This window comes from Pristis pectinata, chromosome 1 (assembly GCF_009764475.1).
Source record: "Pristis pectinata isolate sPriPec2 chromosome 1, sPriPec2.1.pri, whole genome shotgun sequence".
Taxonomy (NCBI): Eukaryota; Metazoa; Chordata; class Chondrichthyes; order Rhinopristiformes; family Pristidae; genus Pristis; species Pristis pectinata.
In genome coordinates, this window is record NC_067405.1 from 9154719 (window position 1) to 9179089 (window position 24371).

Here is a 24371-nt window from a genome sequence, read left to right on the forward strand (position 1 = left end):
GTGCGATAAGGTGCAAGGTCACAACAAGGTAGATCGTGAGGCCAGAGTCCATCTTATTGTATCAGGGAACCGTTCAATAGTCTTATCACAGTGGGGTAGAAGCTGTCCTTGAGCCTGGTGGTACGTGCCCTCAGGTTCCTGTATCTTCTGCCTGATGGGAGAGGGGAAAAGAGAGAATGACCTGGGTGGGTGGGGTCTTTGATTATGCTGGCTGCTTCACCAAGGCAGTGAGAGGTAAAGACAGAGTCCATGGAGGGGAGGCTGATGTCCATGACACGCTGGGCTGTGTCCACAACTCTCTGCAGTTTCTTGTGGTCCTGGGCAGAGCAGTTGCTGTACCAAGCCGCAATGCATCCAGATAGGATGCTTTCCATGGTGCACCAATAAAAGTTGGTCAGTTACTTTGTGCGGCAGTGTGATTTATGCATTCAAGATTAATTCGTCCAGCCTTCGAAGCCTGACACAGTATTTACACAGCAAAATAATAAATGGGTAACATTTCTGGTGAAGTAACTGGAGAGTTTCTGAGCTGAAAGGTTTCAATTAGATGTGTGGCCTACTGTGACCTTCTGGGAGATTGATTCAAGGCCTTAACCGCTGATGGAAGGCCAGATTAAGTATTATTAGTGCAGCACTTCCTGTCCGTTACCTCTGTCCAGGCTCTTCTCTCTGATTGCCCCCCCCCCCCCCCGAACTGTTTGTGCCTTTTAGAGCAATACATTGACCGGGGAGTGAAGGAGGAACAAAACCACTGAGTTAGCATTGGAGGTGATCAGGCGTTGAGTTGCTTTTGTGCTTCACCTAACAATAACCTAAAAATCTGTTTGCTGGCTGGGGAGTCTGGGACTACAGGATAGAAAAATTAGAACCAGGTCATAGAGTCATAGAGCAACACAGCACGGATACAGGCCCTTCGGCCCAACCAGCCCATGCCGACCACCCAGTTAGTCCCAATTTCCTGCGTTTGGCCCATATCCCTCTCAGCCTCACCCCTGCATGTGCTTCTCAAATGACACTATTGTACCTGCCTCAAACACTTTCTCTGGCAGCTCGTTCCATGTACCCACTACCCTCTGTGTGAAAAAGTTGCCCCTCAAGTCCCTTTTAAATCTTTCCCCTCTCACCCTAAAACTCTGCCCCCCAGTTTTTTTTAATCTATGCCCCTTAGGTATTTCAAGACAGAAAATAGGAAACATTTCATAGATTTGTACAGCACAAAAACACCACATCCATGCCCATTGCTCCCATCTATACTAATACCATTTGCCATATGCCTTAACTATTCAAGTTCCTGTCTAGATACCTCTTAAATATTGTGATTGTATCTGCCTCCATCACCTCCTCAGGCAGTGCAATCCAGATAGCAAATGTGTGAAATATTTTCCCCTCTCATCCCCTCTGAACAACTCTCTCACCTTAAACCTATGCTCTCCAGTTGTAGACACCTGTGGACAGGTTGGGAAAAGGGTCCATAGGTGAATTTACCCCATCAATGACGAAGGGTCTTTGAAACATTGACTGTGTTTCTCTTACCTCAGATCCTGCCTGACCTGCTGAGTGTTTCCAGCACTTACCATTTTTATTTCAGATTTCCAACATTTGCAGTTTTTAATTTTCACTGAAGATAAGACAAGATATCTTTATTAGTCACATGTACATTGAAACACACAGTGAAATGCATCTTTTTGCGTATAATGTTCTGGGGGCAGCCCGCAAGTGTCGCCACGCTTCCGGCGCCATCATAGCATGCCCACAACTTCCTAACCCGTACGTCTTTGAAATGTGAGAGAAAACCAGAGCACCCGGAGGAAACCCACGCAGACACAGGGAGAACGTACAAACTCCTACAGACAGCGGCCAGAATTGAACCTGGGTTGCTAGTGCTGTAATAGCGTTACGCTAACCCCTAACTACCGTTCCTTCCTGAAGGAAGCTCATCGACCCAAATTGTTAGTTCTTTTTCCTTACATGCTACCTAACCCATTGAGTGTACCCAGCATTTCCCTTCTTAATTCAGATTTGCAGCAATGTAATGTTTTGTGTTTGTGTTGTCAGCACTCACAGCCCAAGAAAATTGCAGCAGAATTTTAGATCAGGGACTGAGGTGTTAAGACTGTGAGGTTGTGAAGTGCCCAGTATGTACTGGACCCCAGGCTTGTGCTGAGCTTCACTGGGACATTGAAGGTCAAGATCTCAAGTGGAAGAAAATTGTTTATTAGATGAAATGTAAATGAGTCTTACTACCATTACTGCAATCTTCTCACAGCTACCATTAGGCAAGAGGTACAGAAGCCTGAAGCCCCAGGTTCAAGTACAGCTACTTCCCTTCAACCATTTGGTTCTTGAACCAACCTGCTCAACCCTGATCACTACCGTTTAGCAACGTTATGACCACTTTGATCACTTTGCACTAAAATGGACTTTGTTTTTTTGTTGTTCTAATTGTGTTCTTTCTTGTAAAAAATGCACATAATTTATGTTTAGTTTATGTTTTTCTTGTGAATGCTGCTTATCTGATGCTATGTGCCTGTGATGCTGCTGCAAGTAAGTTTTTCATTGGAGAAACAAAGGACTGCAGATGCTGGAATCTAGATGAAAAACACGATGATGCTGGAAGAACTCAGCAGAAGTTGCTCCAGCATCGTTGTTTATCATTGCACATTGCATATGAGCAGACATGTAAGATAAGATAGATATCTTTATTTGTCACATGTACATCGAAACACACAGTGAAATGCATCTTCTGCATAGAGTGTTCTGGGGGCAGCCCACAAATGTCACCACGCTTCCGGCACCAACATAGCACGCCCGCAACTTCCTAACCTGTACGTCTTTGGAATGTACTTGTGCATATGACAATAAACTCGACTTCAACTTTGACTACCGGCAAGTTCTTGAATGTGCACAGTGGATAATCTATTCTGTTTCCTTTCAGACACATCTCCCAAATCCCACCACCTTGGTAGCCAAGAGGATTGACAGCTACCATGGGGACCCGGCGGCTGGTGACCTGCTGTCTGTCTGTCCCATGCTTCCTGCTTCTCATCAGCTGTAACGTCCTGGCTTTCATGAGTGCAGAGCACCTCCTGCAGTGTGGCAAGAAGGAGCACCCCATGGTCCTCTTCAGAGGTAAGAAACTGGAATCGCAAGAGGCTTGCTACTATCTTCTACTCATTGCTGAAAGTGAAACGTTTTCTATTTGCCTCTGTCCTTCTGGAGTTCCGTCTATTAAAGTTAAAAGAAAGATTACATTTAGATAGCACCCTTTATAATGACCAAATGCCCTGATGTCTTTTCTGTGGCCAGCAGACTGCTTTTGGAAGTGCAGGCAGTTTTATGCACAGCAAGATCCCAGGAGCAGTAATGTGATAAGAACCTGACCATCTGTTCACTGAAGTTGGATGAGGGGATAAACATTGGTCAGGGCATTTAGAGTCATAGAGTCCCACAGCGCGGAAACAGGCCGTTTGGCCCAAGTTATCCATGCTGACCAAGATGCCCATCTAAGCCAGTCCCATTTGCCTGCGTTGGCCCATATCCCTCTAAACCTTTCTGATCCATGTACCTGTCCAAATATCTGTTAATGTTGTTCTTGTACCTGCATCAACCTCTTCCTTTGGAAGCTCATTCCATATACATGCCGCTCTCTGTGTGAAACAGCTGCCCCTCAGCTTCCTATTAAATCTCTCCCCTCTCACCTTAAACCTGTGCCCTCTAGTTCTTGATTCCCCAACCCTGGCAAAAAGACTGAGTGCATTCACCCTATCTATGCCCCTCATGGTTTTATACACCTCTATAAGATCACCTCTCAGTCTCCTACGCTCCAAGGAGTAAAGTCCCAGCCTGCCCATCCTCTCTTTATAACCCAGTCCCTTGATCCTGGCAACATCCTCGCAGATCTATTCTGCACTCTTTCCAGCTTTGTGGCATCTTTCCTATAGCAGGGTGACCAAAGCTGAACACAATACTCCAAGGGCATTTGGGAGAACTCATTTGTTCTTTCTGAAATGGTACCCAACGGGGCCTCAGACATCCAGTCCAAAAGAATAGCATCCCCAACTCTGCTGCACCCTCTAATATCCGCACTGTAGTGTCAGATTAGATCTGGAGCCTGGACCCCACAACCTTCTGATTGATGGCTGACACAGAATAAAGTATTATAATCCATTTTTAGAAATGTTGTGTCCAACCTAACCAAACTTCTACCCACGCAATAGTTGTAACAACTTGTGGTTAGTTCTGAGATGTGGACATATGAACAGTATGATGAGGACTGACAAAACATTCCCAATCTTGGAGTTAACTGTAGTCGAGGGACACATTGCCTCATCCAGGGATAACGCCCACTGTATTGGTTCTTTCTTAGAAAAGCAATAACTGTATCACTTTACCTCATCCAGCAGTCACCAGTGACATGAGATCTAGTGAGACCAGCCACATTCCCGCTATGGCCACAGTAAGCGGTCAACAGGTTGGGTATCCTGTGGTAAATGACTCACCTCCTGTCTCCTCAAAGCCTGTCCAGTACCTGCAAGACAGAAATCAGGAATGTTTTTGGATAGGTTGAGCAAGCTAGGGCTTTTCTCTTTGGAGAGAAGGAGGATGAGAGGTGATTTGATGGAGGTGTACAAGATGATAAGAGGCATAGATCGAGTGGACAATCAGAGACCTTTCTCCCAGGGCGACAATGGCTAACATGAGGGGGCATAATTTTAAGGTGATTTGGAGAAGGTATAGGGGGGATGTCAGAGGTAAGTTTTTTACACAGAGAGTGGTGGGTGTGTGGAACGCACTGCCTGCAGAGGTTGTGGGGGCAGATACATTAGGGACATTTAAAAGACTCTTAGATAGACACATGAATGATAGAGAAAGGGGGGGCTATGTGGGAGGGAAGGGTTAGATGGATCTTAGAGCAGGATAAAATGTCGGCACAACATCATGGGCCAAAAGGCCTGTACTGTGCTGTAATGTTCTATGTAACACTCTCTTCTGGATTTGAGCTAGGCTTATCTAACAACTTAGAAGCACGACACCATCCAGGACAAAACAACCTACCTAACTAGCATTCCATCTACAGTGTAAATATATTTATTAAAGATATTTATTTATTTATTAGTCACATGTACATCAAAACACGCAGTGAAATGTGTCTTTCTGTGTTACTGAGAACGTGCTGGGGGCAGCCCGCAAGTGTCGCCACTCTTCCGGTGCCAACATAGCATGCCCACAGCTCCCAACCTGTATGTCTTTGGAATGTGGGAGGAAACTGGAGCACCCAGAGGAAACCTCACGCAGACACGGAGAGAACGTACAAACTCCTCACAGACAGCGACGGAACTGAACCCAGGTCGCTTGCGCTGTAATAGCGTTACGCTAACCACTACACTCCCGTGCCAATCCCCTCTAGTACTGGCACACGGCAGCTGCAGTGTGTATCATTGACAAGTATACTGCACCAATTCACCATCACTCCTTCGACAGCGTCTCCCAAACCCATCACCTCGGCCTCTACCCAGAAGGAATAGAGCAGTATATGTACCATCTCCAACACACACCATCCTGACTAGAAAATAAATTACTGGGCCTTCACTGTCACTGAATCTGAATACTTGAACTCTCAAACCAATGGCACAGTGGTAGGATCATCATTACAGACTGTAAAGATTCGAGAAGATACCGCCACCTCACAGGCAACCACCGATGGGCAATAAGCACAGGTCTTGCCTGTAGCATCTACACCTCACAAATGAATAAGAACCACGTTATTCCTCAGTTGCAACCACCTGAATTGTCAACGGCTGTCTGGTAACATTCTTGATTCTGATACCAGGGTTGTGGGCTCATGGAATTTAAGCCTAAGATTTTTGTTCTCTGCCAGAGTATGTATTGTTCATCTCTACTTATCAACCAAATTGGTATTGGTATTAGTTTATTATTGTCACTTGTATTGAGGTACAGTGAAAAACTTATCTTGCATAACATTCATACAGATCAATTCATTACACAGTGCATTGAGGAAGTACAAGGTAAAAACAATAACAGAATACAGAGTAAAGTGTCACAGCTACAGGGAAGTGCATTGCAGGTAGACAATAAGGTGCAAGGTCACAACAAGGTAGATTGTGAGGTCAAGAGTCCATCTCATCGTATAAGAGAACTGTTCAATAGTCCTATCACAGTGGGATAGAAGCTGTCCTTGAGCCTGGTGGTATGTGCCCTCAGGCTCCTGTATCTTTTGCCTGATGGGAGAGGGGAGAAGACAGAACGTCCGGGGTGGGTGGGGACTTTGATTATGCTGGCTGCTTCCCCTAGGCAGCGAGAGGTATAGACAGGGTTCATGGAGGGGAGGCTGGTTTCCATGACGCGCTGGGCTGTGTCCACAACTCTCTTCAGCTTCTTGCGGTCCTGCAGAGCAGTTGCCGTACCAAGCCGTGATAGACCAGGATAGGATGCTTTCTTGGTGCATCAATAAAAAGTACTTGTGAGGTTGAGTCGCCTGGGACTATACTCGCTGCAATTCAGAAAAATGAGAGGGGATCTTATAGAAACATATAAAATTATGAAAGGGAGAGATAAGATAGAGGCAGGAAGGTTGTTTCCACTGGTGGGTGAGACTAGAACTAGGGGACATAGCCTCAAGATTCAGGAGAGTAGATTTAGGATGGAGATGAGGAGAAACTGCTTTTCCCAGAAAGTAGTGAATCTGTGGAATTCTCTGCCCTGGGAAGCAGTAGAGGCTACCTCATTAAATATATTTAAGACACAGATAGATTTTTGCATAGTCAGGGAATTAAGGATTATGGGGGAAAGGCAGGTAGGTGGATCTGAGTCCACGGCCAGATCAGCCATGATCTTATTGAATGGCAGAGCAGGCTCCACAGGTCAGATGGCCTACTCCTGCTCCTATTTCCTCTTTCTTATGGATATACACAAAAATCACTCGATATGGTCACCATCCTGCCACAGTATTGCAATAAGTGGCATCAAAAGTGCATAAGACTGATAAGAAAGAACAATTAGTAAAAGTGGAGAGAGAGAGAGAGGGAACGAGTTCTGCATTTGTCGGAATGAATGTATGTAGGTACATCAGACTTTTGAATATGATGTTATGGGAGCTCGTTAGTTTGTATGGATGTTTATAAGTTGGGCTTTCATAACCTGGGGATGCTCTGTACAAGTTTGCATGAATCCCAATCTGCTTGTTTTGTGTTAAAAACTCTTGATCTAATTGGAATTAGTTTATTATTATTGCATATACCGAGATGCAGTGAAAAGCTTTTGTTTGCGTGCCGTCCAGACAGATCATTCCATACATTATTACATCAAGGTGGTGCAAAAGGGAAATAAACCAGAATGCAGAATGCAGTTACAGAGAAAGTGCAGTGCAGGTAGAGAGATAAGGTGCAAGGGCCACGATGAGGTAGATTGAGAGATCGTATAAAGGTCAGTTCAAGAGTCTTATAATAGGGGGCTTGAGAGACTGAGTGTTCTTCCTGTGTTTCTGGTGAAGTGTAGATTCTCAACTTTCTGACACTGACAAGCAGTGACCAATTGAGCCAAGCTACTAGCAGAGTCAGCAAGCTGATCACATTGAACTTGATTGATGCTGTAGTCCCAAAACTTTTGAAGAAAGTAAGAACGATGTTGCATTTGCATAGCAATGTTTTTGAAAGCCTGCCCTTTTAGCCCTTCTCAACCTGTTCCATACCCGATGATGCCCCCAGAACCTATGATATACTTTGGTGCCTCTTCCTGCTCAAACTTTGGAGGAACTCCCAGTATCCAAGAATTGAAACTCTGGGAATTTAAGAAGCATGCAATCCTGGACAAATGTATCCACATGGGATCTGCAGAAGTTTGGAAACATTGCAGCATTAAGCAAGATTCACTCTCTCTTCCTTGAAGTGATTCTTCTCCATTTAAAGACATTCTTTGTTTGAGCTGATTCCAGGATTTTGTTGCTGGCAGATGATAACAGTGGTCCTAAGCTGTCCGATTTCTTCACTCTTCATTCATCTTGTAAAGAAAGGAGGACTCACATGGGGTAAATTTACTGGGCACCATTCCAGAAACCTGGACTATTGATCTGGAAAATTGACTCCAAATTCCATCATCGCATTGGGGAATTATATAGTCTCCTGTGTTGCTACAGCAGAAACTTTACTTCATTTCATTAGCTGAAAGCTCATTGTGGGGGGGGGGGAGGGGGAAGTGGTGGGGTCCTGAGTTTGTGAAAGGTGCTATATAAATGTAGCATTTTGCCCAATGTTTTGCTGCAATACCAGCTGTCCGCTCTGGATGGGTGTGATGATGCGTTGGGTGTGGGGGAGGGGGAGAGGTGAAAGGAAAGAAAACTGGAGATCACACATCTGACCCTTAGATGAAAAGCTTAAGTCCCTCAAAGCATGCACAAGCTGTAAAACTGTAACACTTCTCATCCGACTGGGAGCATTCGGACTGACTTCAGTAAATAATTCTGGTCTTGGCCTGAGCTTTGGATCCCTTCCCAGGAATTTCACATCGCCCCGCACTAGCTGAATGAGCTGAGATTGGTATCGGATTAGTGAAGATGGGTAAAAATGTTATTTCAGCTCTTGATAAAAGCACACTGTTTCCACAGTAACCTCTTCTGGTTTATTTCGTCGAGGTGTTGGCATTTAACAGCGTAGCAGCAATTGGACTTCCTGACTTTGTTCCCTTGCTGTTTCCTGACAGTGTTTACAGAAGGTTAAAATGCTGAAAACAGTCTCTTATGGTACAAGTTGCAGATAGGGTGTGGAGACAGAGAAAGAGAGAGAGGGAGAGAGACAGAGAGAGAGACAGACAGAGAGAGAGGAGTGAGAGAGATTGTGTATGTGAATATAGGGAGTAAAGATTGTGTGAATGATATGATTTGGGTGCACATGTATGTTAGAGTTTGATTGTATGATATAGCTTGATTTCTTGTGAATGTGTATGTGTAAGTGTGTTTGGATGAGTGTATATGTGATGTGTGTGCATTTGTATCTTCATTTGTATGTGTGTGGAATTAATTACATATGTGTGCATGATAAGGGTGTGTGTCATAAAATTTATGTGTCTGCAATAGATTTTGTTCATGACAAAAGTCAGTTGATATATATGTGTGTGTGTGTGTGAAAGTCTGAATGTGAGAGTGTGTACATGATAGAATTTGTGTGTATTTGAATGTTTGATAAGAGCTTTTGTGTTTGTGTGAGGGTGAGTGTGTGTGTGAGTGAAAAGAGTTTTTATGTGTGTACGGGTGAGTGAAGGAGTTGGTGTGTGGGTTAGAATTTGTATGTGTGTGTATGTGAGAGAGAGATAATGAGTTGTGTCCGTGTGAGCTGGAGGTTGTGTATGTGTGTGAGAACGTGTGTATGGTTTGTGTGGGTGTTTGTGTCTGACTGTGTGCATGATAGAGTGTGTATATGTGCTTGATGGGTTTGTTTGTGTGCAGGAGTGGAGTTTGTATGTTTCAGTATGCGTGCGCGTGTGTCTGTGTGCGCGTGTGTGAGATGGAGTTTGTGCTCACTCTTCCAGCTCCTGGTATCCCTTACCGAGTGTAGTGGCTGCGTGTTTTCGCGTATCCATGTGGGCAGGCACGACAGTGTAGCGGTTAGCGTAATGCTTTACAGCACCAGCGACCCGGGTTCAATTCCTGCTGCTGTCTGTAAGGAGCTTGTACGTTCTCCCCATGTCTGCGTGGGTTTCCTCTGGGTGCTCCGGTTTCCTCCCACATTCCAAAGACGTACAGGTTGGGAAGTTGTGGGCATGCTATGTTTGCGCCAGAAGCGTTGCGACACATGTGGGCTGCCCCCCAGAACACACTACGCAAAAGAAGCATTTCACTGTGTGTTTTGATGTACATGTGACGCATAAAGATATCGTATCTTATCTTATGTTCTATGTTTCATGTTCTATCACAGCTGATCTTCCAGCTTGTCTTATCTTATCACAAGTGTCCATTTCACATGAATTTTCATCATTGCACAGAGGCAGGTTTGTCTTTGACTAACATTCCCCTTGGGACCCGTATGCTGGCAATCAGGAAGCATTTGATAATTTGCATCTTTTTATTCTTGGCTTTTCCATTGACACCACAGTCTCAGCCAGGCCTTGCAGCAAGCCGGATCTATTTACAGCTCACCTCATCTATTTAAATCCAGTCTCAATGCACTATATTGCACTGAGCCTATTTAAAGGGAGTTTCCATGAACAGCAGTTAACAGAAATCAAAGTCTACCAACTAAAACAGGATTATTTCCTAAGCACAACGCAGTAAGTGGAGGATAGTTACCAGAACAGATTCCGTGCATAAAATCAATCCCAAAGCAGATTGATCTTCAGGCTGGATCAATGGGGAGTTGTTCAGTCATCAGAATCAGAATCAGGTTTATTATCACTGTCTTATATGACGTGAAATTTGTTGTTTTGCAGCAGCAGTACAGTGCAAAGATTAAAAATTATTATAGATTACAAAATGAAGAAATAGTTCAAATAAAAGGAATAGCAAGGTGTGTTCATGGGTTCACGGACTGTTCAGAAATCTGATGGTGGAGGGGAAGAAGCTGCTCCTGAATTGTTTGAGTGTGGGTCTTCAGGCTCCTGTACCTCTTCCCTGATGGTAGTAATGTGAAGCGGTCACATCGCAGGGAGTGGGGGTCCTTAGTGATGGATGCCGCCTTCTTGAGGCACCACCTCTTGAAGATGTCCTCGATGGTGGGGAGGTTGGTGCCTGCAATGGACCTGGCTGAGTCTACAACACACTGCAGCCATTTACGATCCTGTGGATTGAAGTTCCCACCCAGGCGGTGATGCTCCGTTCCTCAATTCCTGCCTGGATTTCGAGAATTACTCAGTGCACCTATATTTCTCCGTGTGCTCTCCCTCCCACTCCCAAGCAGCACAGGCCTGGAACCAAACGTGAGATCTCCCCAATATTTGTGTGTTTACTAACTGAGTCATCATGGCGTCCAGTTTGAAACGGTATTTACAGTAGCAGCTTCCCCAGGAACTGATGGCCTTTAAGCTCAGCCAACATGTAACCTTGCCCTCCAAACCATCTGACAAACTCTGCTCACAGAGAGGAATCAGATTCAGATTAGTTTACGGATTCCGATTTGGATTAGTTTACTGTCATATACACCAGGGTGCAAAGAAACTCTCTGCTTGCGTGAAGCTCACAGAGTAAACAGTGTACATGGTAATAATAAATACAGCAGTAAATACAGCGTTGAGTGTAAAACAGCAGAATGGTGCAAAGACTGTCGTGGAATCTGAGGCAGTGCAAAAAACAAATGCTAAAGTGACAATTACGGAAGAGGTAGAGTTAAGGGTCCGAGAACATGGCGGCACCACCGGGAAGGGGATGCGAAAGAGGTGATTGGTTCAGATGTCTGATAGCAGTGGGGGAGAAGCTGTTCTTAAGTCTTTCAGTGCTTTCAGTGTCCTGTATCTTCTCCCAGGAGATAGAAGAGAGATGAGGGAATGGCCAGGGGAGCAGGCATCCTTGACGACACTGTTAGCCTTTCTGAAGCAACGGACCTTCGAGATGGACTCGATGGAAGGAAGTGATGAGCCTGTGATGGACTAGGTTGTGCCTACCACTCTCTGCAGGTTCCATCGGTCCAGAGCAGAGCATGAGCACAATGGACTGAATGGCTCTGAGAGTAATAGAGTTAAAGCACGGAAATTGGCCCAACTCCTCCATGCTGACCAAGGTGCCCCATCCAAGCTAGTCCCACTTGCCTCTTATGCCCTATGTTTTCATAAATCTATAAGTTTACTACCTTCTTGCTTCAAGGAGTTCAACAAAGGCCCTTAAGGAGGATACAAAAGTAGTTAGTGAACTGCATATATCCACAAAGGAAGAACAACGCATTTAAACAGCTTCTTCCATGTGGTTGTTTTCTTACCTGGGTGTCTAGGAACTAGAGCAGCCCTATTTATTTAAACCAGGGCTGATTTGTACTTTAACATTATTATTCCACTTTGGTTCCATAGCCCAGAGATTCCCAGGAGCCCCTGGGGATGTTGCATCTTCCAAAGAGGATTGGAGCACATCCTTGAATCCTTTCCTATGTCCATTTGGGATTGCCTTCCCGTGACAGAACTCAGGATCGAGTGCTTGTTTTGGGAGTATCAGGTAGAGGAAGGATGTAGGTTATCCATTGGAGCCAAACTACAGCTTCAGTGCTGGAGATGTTGGCCTAGGAGAGGACGCTGATATTGATTTGCTTGTCCCCCAAGAGACTTGGACGACTTTGGAGAGACACTGTTTGGGTGGTATTTTTTTCAGTGATTTGACATGTCCACTGTAGATAGTGCTGCCTGGTAGACCATGAGTTTTGTGATAAATTCACCATTGCGATTGGTGTGTCCAAATGCTTGAAGATTGTAACCACCTCAGGTAGGACACCCTTGAACTTCTGATGGGGGTAGAATGCAGTGGCCCAACATCAAGTACAAAATGAGAATTCCCAAAATGAATTGTAGAAAACTTGTGTCCTTCTTGGTCAAGAGGAGCTACTCATCTTCTAGCACGAGGTCCTTGGTCCATTAGATCATGGCTCTGCAGGCGCACATCCAAGCCCACTTTAAACATGACGAAGGTTTCTGTCTCTCTCCCCGTCCCTTTCAGGAGTAAATTCCAGATGCCTCCCACCCACTGGGTGAAAGGTTTTTCCTCATCTGTCCTCTAATCCCACTACCAGTTATTTTTTTTCCCATTCATTTGATACTTTACTGAGATGAAATGGTTAGATGATCTACAAGTAAGTCACGTTCTCCAGCAATTCGATCGGTGAATACTGCTGTTCTTTGGCTGAAGTATATGCAAGAACAGGAATGTAAGAGGCCACGCCAGACTGTTACGTTAGCAAGAGTCTTTGGAAAATCACTTCCTCAAGGGGTGGTGGATGCAGAGTCCTTGAATATCTTTCAGACAGGGGGAGATGGATTCTTAAAAAGCAACAGGGTGAAAGGTTACTCTGGATAGATAGGAATGCTGAGTTGTGATTACAATCAGTCATGATCTTACTGAATGCTGCAGCAAGCTCGAGGGGCCGAGTGGCCTATTCCAGCTCCTAATTGGTATGTAAGAGCAGAGTATGTTCCTGTAACCACTCCTTAATGTTTTTGGCTGAGGCATTAACTTCCGACACATTAAATGGTCTTTCCTAAGTGACCACTGGACGGGCTTTAGTTTCCCGGACAAAGTTTGTGTGGGAACAGCTTAGAGTTAACCATAAGGGTCAGGAAGAGACCTTCTGCACTGGATCTGTCATAGAATGTCGGGCTGAATGATGCTTCTTGCTTCTTAGACTCATTACCTGCTCTCTCCCTATGACTGTACTAAACTGATATGGATGTGGAAGTCCAAATGTCCTCAGATCTTCTGGTTCCAGAGTCGGCTAATGAGGCCTTGGCTGCCACATCGCCCCACTCCCTCCTCTGCCCCCAGAACACCCTGACACCTGGTGGTGACTAGGCCTCAGCTGCAGTACAGCCTCGGCCTCGATGCTAGAATATCCTGGTATCCTGAACTGACTTGGCGCCAAAGTCAAAGTCAGAGTGCGGTTTATTGTCACATGCACAAGTCCAGGTACGCACAGCTGCAATGAAAAACTTACTTGCAGCAGCATCACAGGCATGTAACATCAGATACACCACATTCACAAGAAAAACATAAATTAAACATAAATTATACACAATTTTTTCAAGAAAGAACAAATAAAACCAAAGTCCATTGTAGTGCAAAGAGGTCATAGACTGAGGTAGTGATTAGGGTTGTGCAGGTTGGTTCAAGAACTGAATGGTTGAAGGGAAGTAGCTGTTCTTGAACCTGGTGGTGTGGGACTTCAGACTTCTGTACCTCCTGCCCGATGGTAGCTCTGAGGAGATGGCATGGGCCGGATGGTGGGGATCAGTAGCCCTACTGCTCTGGTGGAATCCCTAACACACCCTGGCAGCCTGTACTGGCCCCTATCCCTCCTCCACCCCCACCAGACCCTGGCAGTCTATGGTGACTAGGCCTCAGCCACCATATTGCTCTGGCCCTGATCCTGAAACACCCTGATACCCTGTCAATGTTAAAGGCTTAGTGGAGTCCTTTGAGGATTAATGAACGCAATGGATAGAGGGGAACAGGTGGATGTTGTATACTTGGATTTCCAGAAGGCTTTTGATAAGGTACCGCATAGAAGACTTATCCATAAGGTAACGATGCATGGAGTTGGGGGTAATGTATTAGCACGGATAGAGGATTGGTTAACGAGTAGAAGGCAGAGATTTGGGATAAATAGGTGTTTCTCTGGTTGGCAATTACTGGTGAGTGGGGTGCCGCAGGGGTCGGTGCTGGGCCCGTAACTGTTTACAATATACATTAACGATTTCAAAGAGGGGACAGAGTGTAGCGTATCTAACTTTGCTGATGACACCAAATTAAGTGGAAAAATAAATTGTGCAGAGGAAGTGGCGAGTCTGCAGAGAGATACAGATAGGTTAAGTGAGTGGGCAAGGGTCTGGCGGATGGGGGACAATATTGGTAAATGTGAGGTCATCCACTTTGGACGGAAAAATAGAAGATCAGCTTACTATTTAAATGGTGAAAGGTTGCAGCATGCTGTTGTGCAGAGGAAGTTGGGAGTGCTTGTGCATGAATTGCAAATGGTTGGTTTGCAGGTGCAACAGGTTATCGAGAAGGCAAATGGAACGCTGGCCTTCGTTGCTGGAGGGATTGAACTTAAGAGCAGGGAGGTTATGCTGCAACTGTACAGGGTACTGGTGAGGCCGCACCTGGAGTACTGCCTGCAGTTCTGGTCTCCATACTTGAGGAAAGATATACTGGCTTTGGAAGTGGTGCAGAGGAGGTTCACCAGGTTAATTCCGGAGATGAGGGGGTTAGCCTATGAGGAGAGATTGAGTCGCCTGGGACTATACTCACTGGAATTCAGATGAATGAGCGGGGATCTTTTAGAAACATAAAATTATGAAAGGGATAGATAAGATAGAGGCAGGAAGGTTGTTTCCACTGGTAGGTGAGACTAGAACTAGGGGACATTGCCTCAAGATTCGGGGGAATAGATTTAGGACGGAGATGAGGAGAAATGGCTTTTCCCAGAGAGCAGTGAATCTGTGGAATTCTCTGCCCAGGGAAGCAGTGAAGGCTGACTCATTAAATATATTTAAGACACAGATAGATTTTTGCATAGTAGGGGAATTAAGGGTTATGGGGAAAAGGCTGGTAGGTGGAACTGAGTCCACAGCCAGATCAGCCATGATCTCATTGAATGACGGAGAAGGTTCAACAGGCTAGATGACCTCCTCCTATTCTTATGTACATGATCTTTTGAAAGTTTCTGGAAGTCTGTGACATTCAAAAGTTATCCCGATAGATTTAAATAATTTGAACAGATTTAAAGCTTTGATTAAAAAAACCCATAAAATTTAATTAGAAACATTAAAATAAAGTAAAATATCTCAAAGCGCAAAGCCCTGGAGAAACTCAGTGGGTCAGGCAGCACCTATGGAAGGAAATGGATCGTCAATGTTTCGGGTCAAGACCTGAAATGTCGACTGTCCATTTTTCTTTATAGATGCTGCCTGACCCGCTGAGTTTCTCCAGGGCTTTACGTGTTGCTCCAGATTCCAGCATCTGCAGTCTCCTGTGTCTCTAAAATATCTCAAACAGCATTTCCCATAGGGTCTATGAGGCAAATTAAAAGAATGGGGTTGCAGTGTGCACACAGACCTGCACAGTCTGCACACATACCTATGCAGTGTGCACACAGACATGTGCAGTCTGCACACAGACTTATGCACTGTGAACACAGACCTGTGCAGTCTGCACACAGACCTAAAGCTGAGCCAGGCTATGTAGTGGGTCTGAAGCCTCTCTCCAGTGCATCAATGCTCTGTCCTTGAGGTCACTGGTATGTGACCTCCAGTCTGACTCAGATGTCTGTGTTTCAACGCATCTACATGGAAGCCCATGCAGTACTGACTATTGAAGGGTTGCCAGTACGTAGAGCGCAGCTTTTAGTTTAGGACTTTGTTCCGTTTCCCCAAGCTTCACCTTGGGTGAAGTCACTGAGGTGACATTTAAGCGCACGAATCCAAAAGGGCATCTTGGCAGTGGTGCTGAGCGTCATGAAGGATGGAGAAACGTTTGTTGAACATTAGGTCACTGAACTTCAGGTTGACAGTATAAAAATAAGAGAGGTCATTGCACTTATATACCAACAAGCATGGCCTCAGTATATCTCAACGCACTTTACATCATCAAGTACAAGGGTCCCACCCGGTTATGAATGAACTGATTTATGAAAATACGACTTTATACAAATTCTCCTGTATATTGTTAAGACATTTTTCAATAATAATAATAAAATGTTTCATGGTATTAAATAATGAAAGGATACAGTATATATTCCATTAGTTTAATTATGGGTCAATGAAATGAATGTAGAAGCAAATATACGTGGAACGATACGATAGGGGTTATATAATGGACGCTTCTGACTTATGGAGAAATGAGTTAAAACTCATTTTTATCAGATATTTTTATTAGTCACATGTGCATCGAAACAGCCCGCAAGTGTCGCCACGCTTCCAGTGCCAACATAGCATGCCCACAACTTCCTAACCCATATATCTTTGGAATGCGGAAGGAAACCGGAGCACCCGGAGGAAACCTTACAGACAGCAGCTGGACTCGAACCCGGGTTGCTGCGCTGTAAAACGTTACGCTAACTGCTACACTACTGTTCCTGTATATCTAGTTTATGAACAGTTCTCAGGAACGAAACCCTTACGTAACCCAGGGACAGCCTGTATTTGAGAAAATGTACTTGTAACCCTGGAAACAATGCCTAGTTTTTACATAACAAGATCCCACAAACTAGAATGGGACGGTGACATAATCTGTGTTGGTGCTGTTGCTTGTGGGCTTGACATGGAACAGGGAAGGGGGTGGGCTCAGTGTAAGGAAAACATTGAGTTTATTGGTGGTTGTGTGCTGGGGATTGGCAGTCGACTGGGCTAAGACACTGGGACATTGGTTTCTTTGTAAAAGCCACTGACCAAGAACTGACACTGCTTTTTTTTTCATTGCCATGGCAACCGCCAAAGAATCTCTCTGAATCACAATCCCCTGCCCCCTTCCTTCAGGATAAAGGCAAGAAGTTATGCATTAGCTTTTTGTTTCAGTTCATTCAATTTTAAACCGCGCCATTGACAGTTAGCAGACTGAGATTCCCACAGCGCAAGGGAGCAATAAAACACATGGCCACATAGGCCGGACTCTGATGGGTGGTTTTGGCTCTGTTATAAATTAACAGGGCATTTGAAACCTTAAGAACGCTTCCTCCCATCAGAAAGTACACTCAGGTAGATCTGAATTACAGCCGGACTCTCACTCCCTCAGCTAGCTACCCTCAAGGTGGCTGCGGTGTGGACGAGACCATCACCTGCCTTCTCACGGACCATGTGTTTGCCAAGAAGTTTCTGGAAGAAGATGCAATGGTTATGGTCCATTCACTTGAAGTGTCTTTACATCCCCTCTGTACTCACAATCCCGCCTGGTTTACTACCAGCTATTCCAGGGAAAGGGAACCAAAAACTAGGGGGCAGAGGTTTACGGTGGGAGGGGAGAGATTTTAAAAGGGACCCGAGGGGCAACTTCTTTACACAGAGGGTGGTGAGTATATGGAACGAGCTGCCAGAGAAAGTAGTTGAGGCAGGTACAATAACAACATAAAAGAAATTTGTATAAGTATATGGATATGAAAGGTTTAGAGGGATATGGGCCAAACACGGACAAATTGGACTAGCTTAAATGGGGACCTTGGTTAGCATGGACGAGTTGGGCCGAAGCGCCTGTTTCTGTGCTGTTTATGACTCTAAGCTTGGAAATGTGACCTTTCACACTTTCAACCCAATTTTTGTGACAGATTGTGAATAGCTGGGGTCCCAACACCGATCCCTGTGGTACCCCACTAGTCACAGCCTACCAATGTGTGCACACTGCCGAGGCTTGACATTCCTGGTGCAGTACTGGGGAAGTGTTGGATTTCCGAGGGGATATTAAACTGCTGATGTAGGTGGATGAACATGAAGAAGAGGAGGGGAGTTTTCCTACTGCCGTGACCAACATTTATCCCTCCACTGACAACTAAACAGGATTCCCCAGTTGCGGTCACACTGGGAGCCTGCTATTTGCACATTGACCGCTGTACTTCTCAAATTAAAGATGCCGTATCAACACAATTGTTGCCATTCATTATGTATGAAGCAACAGTGATGGTCTCCCTGGAGTAAGCAGTTCAAGCATTTGCTTTGATTAGCCTCCTGTGCTTGCTCATTAACCTTGTTAGTAACTTTCATTTGCTTTTATTATCCTAATTAAGTAGGCATTTAAATTTTTGTTCCTTCAAAGCTCTGTACATATTTTTTCAAATGTCTTTATGCATCTTTCTAACTAAAGGGGAACTGTGTGCTGCATTAAACATTGAAATTTGAACTGAATGGTAAAACTGTATTTTTATGGCCTTTTACAAGCTCAGAACTTTCCAATAAGTTCACAGCGAATGAAGGGCGCGGGTTGAGGAAACATAGTAGACAATTTCCACACAGCAAGATCCCATAAACAGAAATGTGTTAACAGCCCGGAATTTAGTCAGCACTTGGAAAGGAGCTCGCTTTAAGGCTTTGGGTATGGTAGACCGTAGAGGATCATGGGACCAGAGAGCAAGACGGTGCCTCCGGGGGTGGGGCAGACATTTGAAAGGGCGGGAAAGAATTGGATGGTCAGATACACTTGTAAGAACACAAGGCCACTTGGGCGCTCATCTACCCCACCATTCAACGTGACCATGGCTGATCTGCCCCAGCCCTCACCTCCTCCTCTGTGCCAGTTCCCCATAGCCTTGCCTTTAAATCTCTGATCTTTCAAAAATAGAGCTTAGAACATAGAACAGTACAGCACAGGAAAAGGCCCTTCAGTCCACAGAACTGTGCCAAACTAATTAAGCTAATGTATCACGGCTTGGTACGACAACTGCTCTGCCCAGGACCGCAAGAAGCTGCAGAGAGTTGTGGACACAGCCCAGTGCATCACTGAAACCAGCCTCCCCTCCTTGGACTCTGTCTTTACCTCTAGCTGTCCTGGTGAAGCAGCCAGCATAATCAAAGACCCCACCCACCTGGGTCATTCTCACTTCTCTCCTCTTCCATCGTGTAGAAGATACAGGAGCCTGAGGGCACGTACCACCAGACTTAAAGACAGCTTCTACCCCACTGTGATAAGACTATTGAACGGTTCCCTTATATGATGAGATGGACTATGACCTCACAATCTACCTTGTTGTGACCTTGCACCTTATTGCACTGCACTTTCTTTGTAGCTGTGACATTTTACTCTGTACTGTTATTGTTTTTACCTGTACTACATCAATGCACTCTGTACTAACTCAGTGTAACTGCACTGTGTAATGAATTGATCTGTATGAACAGTATGCAAGACAAGTTTTTCACTGTACCTTGGTACAAGTGACAATAATAAACCAATAGTGTAGCGGTTAGCGTAACACTATTACAGCGCCAGTGACCTGGGTTCAATTCCCACCTTTGTCTGTAAGGAGTTTGTACATCCTCCCCATGTCTGTGTGGGTTTCCTCCAGGTGCTCCGGTTTCCTCCCACATTCCAAAGATGTAAGGGTTAGGAAGTTGTGGGCATGCTATGTTGGCGTCAGAAGTGCGGGCTGGCCCCAGAACACTCTACACAAAAGATGCATTTCACTGTGTGTTTCGATGTATATGTGACTAATAAAGATGTCTTGTCTTACCAATACCTAATTACATGAATCCCTTTACCAGCACATGGTCCATATCCCTCCATTTCCTGCACATTCATGTGTCTATCTAAGAGCCTCTTAAATGCCTCTATTGTATCTGCCTCCACCACCACCCCTGGCAGCGCATTCCAGGCACCCACCACTCTCTGTGTAAAAAACTTGCCCCGTACATCTCCTTTGAACTTACCCCCTCTCACCTAAAATGCACATCCTCTGTTAGGCATGGTAGTGTAGCGGTTAGCATAACGCTTTACAGCGCCAGCAACCCGGGTTCAATTCCGGCCACTGTCTGTAAGGAATTTGTATGTTCTCCCCGTGTCTGCGTGGGTTTCCTCTGGGTGCTCTGGTTTCCTCCTACGTTCCAAAGACGTACAGATTAGGAGGTTGTGGGCATGCTATGTTGGCACCGGAAACATGGTGACACTTGTGGGCTGCCCCCAGAACATTCTACACAAAAGATGCATTTCACTGTGTGTTTCGATGTATATGTGACTAATAAAGATATCTTATCTTACTGGACATTTTGACTCTAGGAAAAAGAATCCAGTTGTCTACTCTATCTATGCCTCTCATAATCTTATAAAACATCCCCTCACCCAGGTCTCACCTCACTCTCTGTCGCTCCAGTGAAAACAAACCAAGTTTGTCCAACCTCTCCTTATAGCACATGCCCTCTAATCCAGGCAGCATCCTGGTAAACCTCTTCTGCACCCTCTCCAAAGCCTCCACATCCTTCCTATATTGGGGTGACCAGAACTGAATGCAATACTCCAGATGCAGCCTAACCAGAGTTTTATAAAGCTGCAACATAACTTCCTGATTCTTGAACTTACTGTCTCATTAAATAAAGGCAAGCATGCCATACACCTTTACCACCCTATCAACCTGTGCAGCCACTTTCAGCGAGCTACGGCCTTGGACCCTAAGCTCCCTCTGTATCTACTTCCCCATTAATGACCTCCACAACCCTCCAGTGTAGAGAATTCCAGAGATTCACCACCTTCTGCAAGTTCCTGTGCACCTCAATTTAAAATGACCACTCCCTCACCTTGTAACTGTGACCCTCATTCGAGATTCTCCCACGAGTGGAAACGGCAGTGTTCCTCATTGCAATACTGCTCTTTGAAATGGTCTATTGTGTGCCATATCAATGGGTTGTGATTTCACATTGGGCTAATATTTCACACACCTGGGGTATGTGTTTGTCTGGTTCTATGGTTGCACCCTGGAGTCAGAACATTATGGGATCAAGTCCCACTTTGTTTTAAGGGTGTAAGCTAGTCTGACACTCCAGCACAGTGTGAGGATAAGACATTTCACCATGGCCCTATTTGCCATGTTCACAATCTCACGTTACTTTTTGAAGAAAAGGAAGAGTACGTTTCTCTCAGTGAACACCCCTAAAAACAGATTATCTCCTCCTTTATCTTAATTTTGCTTGCGGGATTTTACTGTGTGCAAAATTGCTGTTGGATCTGAACAGTGGTGATTGTCTTTAAGTATTTGAAGTCATTCAGAGTGCCTGAGGTTCACGTTCAAACGTTCCTGGCAGACATGAAATGGTCGATGAATGGATATCTTTGTTTATAGTTTTCCACAGCTAAAGCTGATCCTAAATTAGAGTCTGGGTTTTAACCTTTAATCAATGTTCTAGCATTCTGGTTTTACATGAAGTCATTTGCTCACAGAAGATAGTTTTGGCTGAGGTCACAGACCCATGTTCAATATGCTCCAGGATAGAGATCTTGAGTGGAGGGAGACACAAGAGGCTTCAGATGCTGGAATCTGGAGCAACAATCTGCCAGAGGAACTCAGTGGGTCGAGCAGCATCCATGCCATCCACAGATGCTCCTCACCTTGCTCCAGCAGATTGTTTGTTGTTGCAGAGATCTTGAATGTTTTGGCTTTGAATATTCTAAGTATGTGTTTCCTCAATTCTGCTTTAGTAACTTATTTATTTTAGGTTTTTGTTCTCCTTTGTAAATCCCACAAGCACAGGCATCAGGCTTGAAGAAATGAATTTTGATGCTGAATAGATTTGATGTTTCATGTGGAATTGGATTTGGAATTGAAATTGGTTTATTATTGTCACTTGTACCAAGGTACAGTGAAAAACTTATCCTGCTTACCGTTCATACAGATCAATTCATTACACAGTGCATTGAGGTGGTACAAGGCAAAACAGTACACAATACAGAGTAAAGTGTCACAGCTACGGAGAAAGTCTCTCTGCACAGGGTTTTGGTGAGAACACACCTAAGATAAGATAAGACAAGATAAGATATCTTTATTTGTCACATGTACATCGAAACACACAGAGAAATACATCTTTTTGCATAGTGTTCTGGGGGCAGCCCACAAGTGTTGCCACGCTTCCGGCGGCAACAGAGCATGCCCACAACTTCCTAACCCGTACGTCTTTGTAATGTGGGAGGAAACCGGAGCACCCGGAGGAAACCCATGCAGATACGGTGAGAACATACAAACTACTTACAGACAGTGGCTGGAATTGAACCCGGGTCGCTGGCGCTGTAAAGCGTTATGCTCACCGCTACACTATCGTGCCTGCTGCACCTGAAGCTTTAGCTTCTTTATTTAAGTAACGATATATTTAGCTTAGAGGCAAAGGTTACTGAATTAATTCCTGGGTCGAAGGGTTTGTCTTCTGAGAAAAGGTTGAGTAGATTGAGCCTATACTCTCTGGAGTTCAGAAGTTTGATGTTATTGAAACACTGCATGGTTCTGAGGAGATGTGAGAGGGTGGTTGGCGTGAGGATGTTTCTGTGGGTGGGCGACTTTAGAACTAGGGATCATGGTCTCAGGATAAGGCGTTGATCAAAGAGAAAAAGAGTTAACGTTTCAGGTCGCAGACCCTTCGTCAGAGCCTTTACCAAGGTTCTACCAGAAGATAACATATATGTTACATATATCAGATAATGGCGTGAAACATTAGATCTGTTTCTCTTCCCACATTAACCCGTCAATCCCCACGTCTTTGATCTGATGGAAGGAAATCAGAGCAGAACGAGAATGTGCATACTCCATGCAGACAGTGTCTGAGCTCAGGAATTGGAATTGGTTTATTATTGTCACTTGTACCGAGGTACAGTGAAAAACCTGTCTTGCATACCGTTCATACAGATCAATTCATTACACAGTGCATTGAAGTAGTACAAGGTAAAACAATACAGAATGCAGAATAAAGTGTCACAGCTACAGAAAAAATGCAGTGCAGGTAGACAGTAAGGTGCAAGGTCATAACAAGTTGGATTGTGAAGTCAAGGGTCCATCTTATCATACTAGGGAACTGTTCAATAGTCTTATAACAGCAGGATAGAAGCTGTCCTTGAGCCTGGTGGTACATAATTTCAGGCTTTTATATTCTTCTGCCTGATGGGAGGGGGGAGAAGAGAGAATGTTTCCAGTGGGTCGGGTCTTTGATTATGCTGGCTGCTTCACCAAGGCAGCGAGAGGTACAGACAGAGTCCATGGAGGGGAGGCTGGTTTCTGTGATGTGCTGGGCTGTGTCCACAACTCTCTGCAGTTTCTTGCAGTCCCGGGCAGAGCAGTTGCCATACCAAGCCATGATGCATCCAGATAGGATGCTTTCTATGGTGCATTGATAAAAATTGGTGAGGGTCAAAGAAAACATGCCAAATTTCTTTAGCCTCCTGAGGAAGTAGAGGCACTGGTGAGCCTTCTTGACCATGCGTCTATGTGGTTGGACCAGGACAGGCTATTGGTGATGTTCACTCCTAGGAACTTGAAGTTCTCAACCCTCTCGACCTCAGCACCATTGATGTAGACAGGTGCATGTACACCGCCCCCTTTCCTGAAGTCACTGACCAGCTCTTTTGTTTTGCTGACATTGAGGGACTGAAGCTGGGTTTCTGTTGCTGTGAGGTAGCAGTTTTACCAGCTATACCACTGTCCCGCCAAATCAATCTTATTCTAACTTTTAAAAAACATTTGTTTAATTTAGTTTTACAGTTAAATTCTCTTGTAGTTTTATAATGCAGTGATATAAAGTTGGAATTGGAATTGGTTTATTAATGTGACATGTACTGAGGTACAGTGGAAAACGTTGTTTTGCATGCCATCCACATAGATCATTTCATTACAACAGTGCATCGAGGTAGTACAAGGGAAAACAATAATGCAAAATAAAGTGTCACAGTTGCAGAGAAAGTGCAGTGCAGGTGGACAATAAGATGCAAGACCATTGTAAGGTCAAGAGTCCATCTAACTGTACTAGGGAACCATTCAATAGTCTATACCAGCGGGATAGAAGCTGTCCTTGAGCCCGGTTTTCAGGCTTTTATATCTTCGGCCTGGTGGGAGGGATATGTCCATATCCCTCCATTCTCAGCACGTTCATGTGCCTATCTAAGAGCCCCTTAAATGCCTTTGTTGTATTTGCCTCCACTACCACCCCAGGCACCTACCACTCGCTGTGTAAAAACACTGGCCCCACCCATTTCCTTTGAATTTTCCCTCTCTCACCTTAAATGCATGCCC

General features: G+C 44.8%; 1 protein-coding gene across 4 annotated transcripts in view; it reads left to right on the forward strand.

Annotated features, from left to right (window-relative positions):
- The window catches only part of sema5ba (sema domain, seven thrombospondin repeats (type 1 and type 1-like), transmembrane domain (TM) and short cytoplasmic domain, (semaphorin) 5Ba), a 350416-nt gene that overhangs the window by 133757 nt on the left and 192288 nt on the right, over positions 1-24371 (forward strand). For all 4 annotated transcript variants that reach the window (XM_052028256.1, XM_052028245.1, XM_052028265.1 and 1 more), the window contains one exon: positions 2936-3129. In XM_052028256.1, the coding sequence (XP_051884216.1) occupies positions 2988-3129 (142 nt within the window). In that variant the 5' untranslated portion in view covers positions 2936-2987. The remainder of the gene's footprint in view (positions 1-2935; positions 3130-24371) is intronic.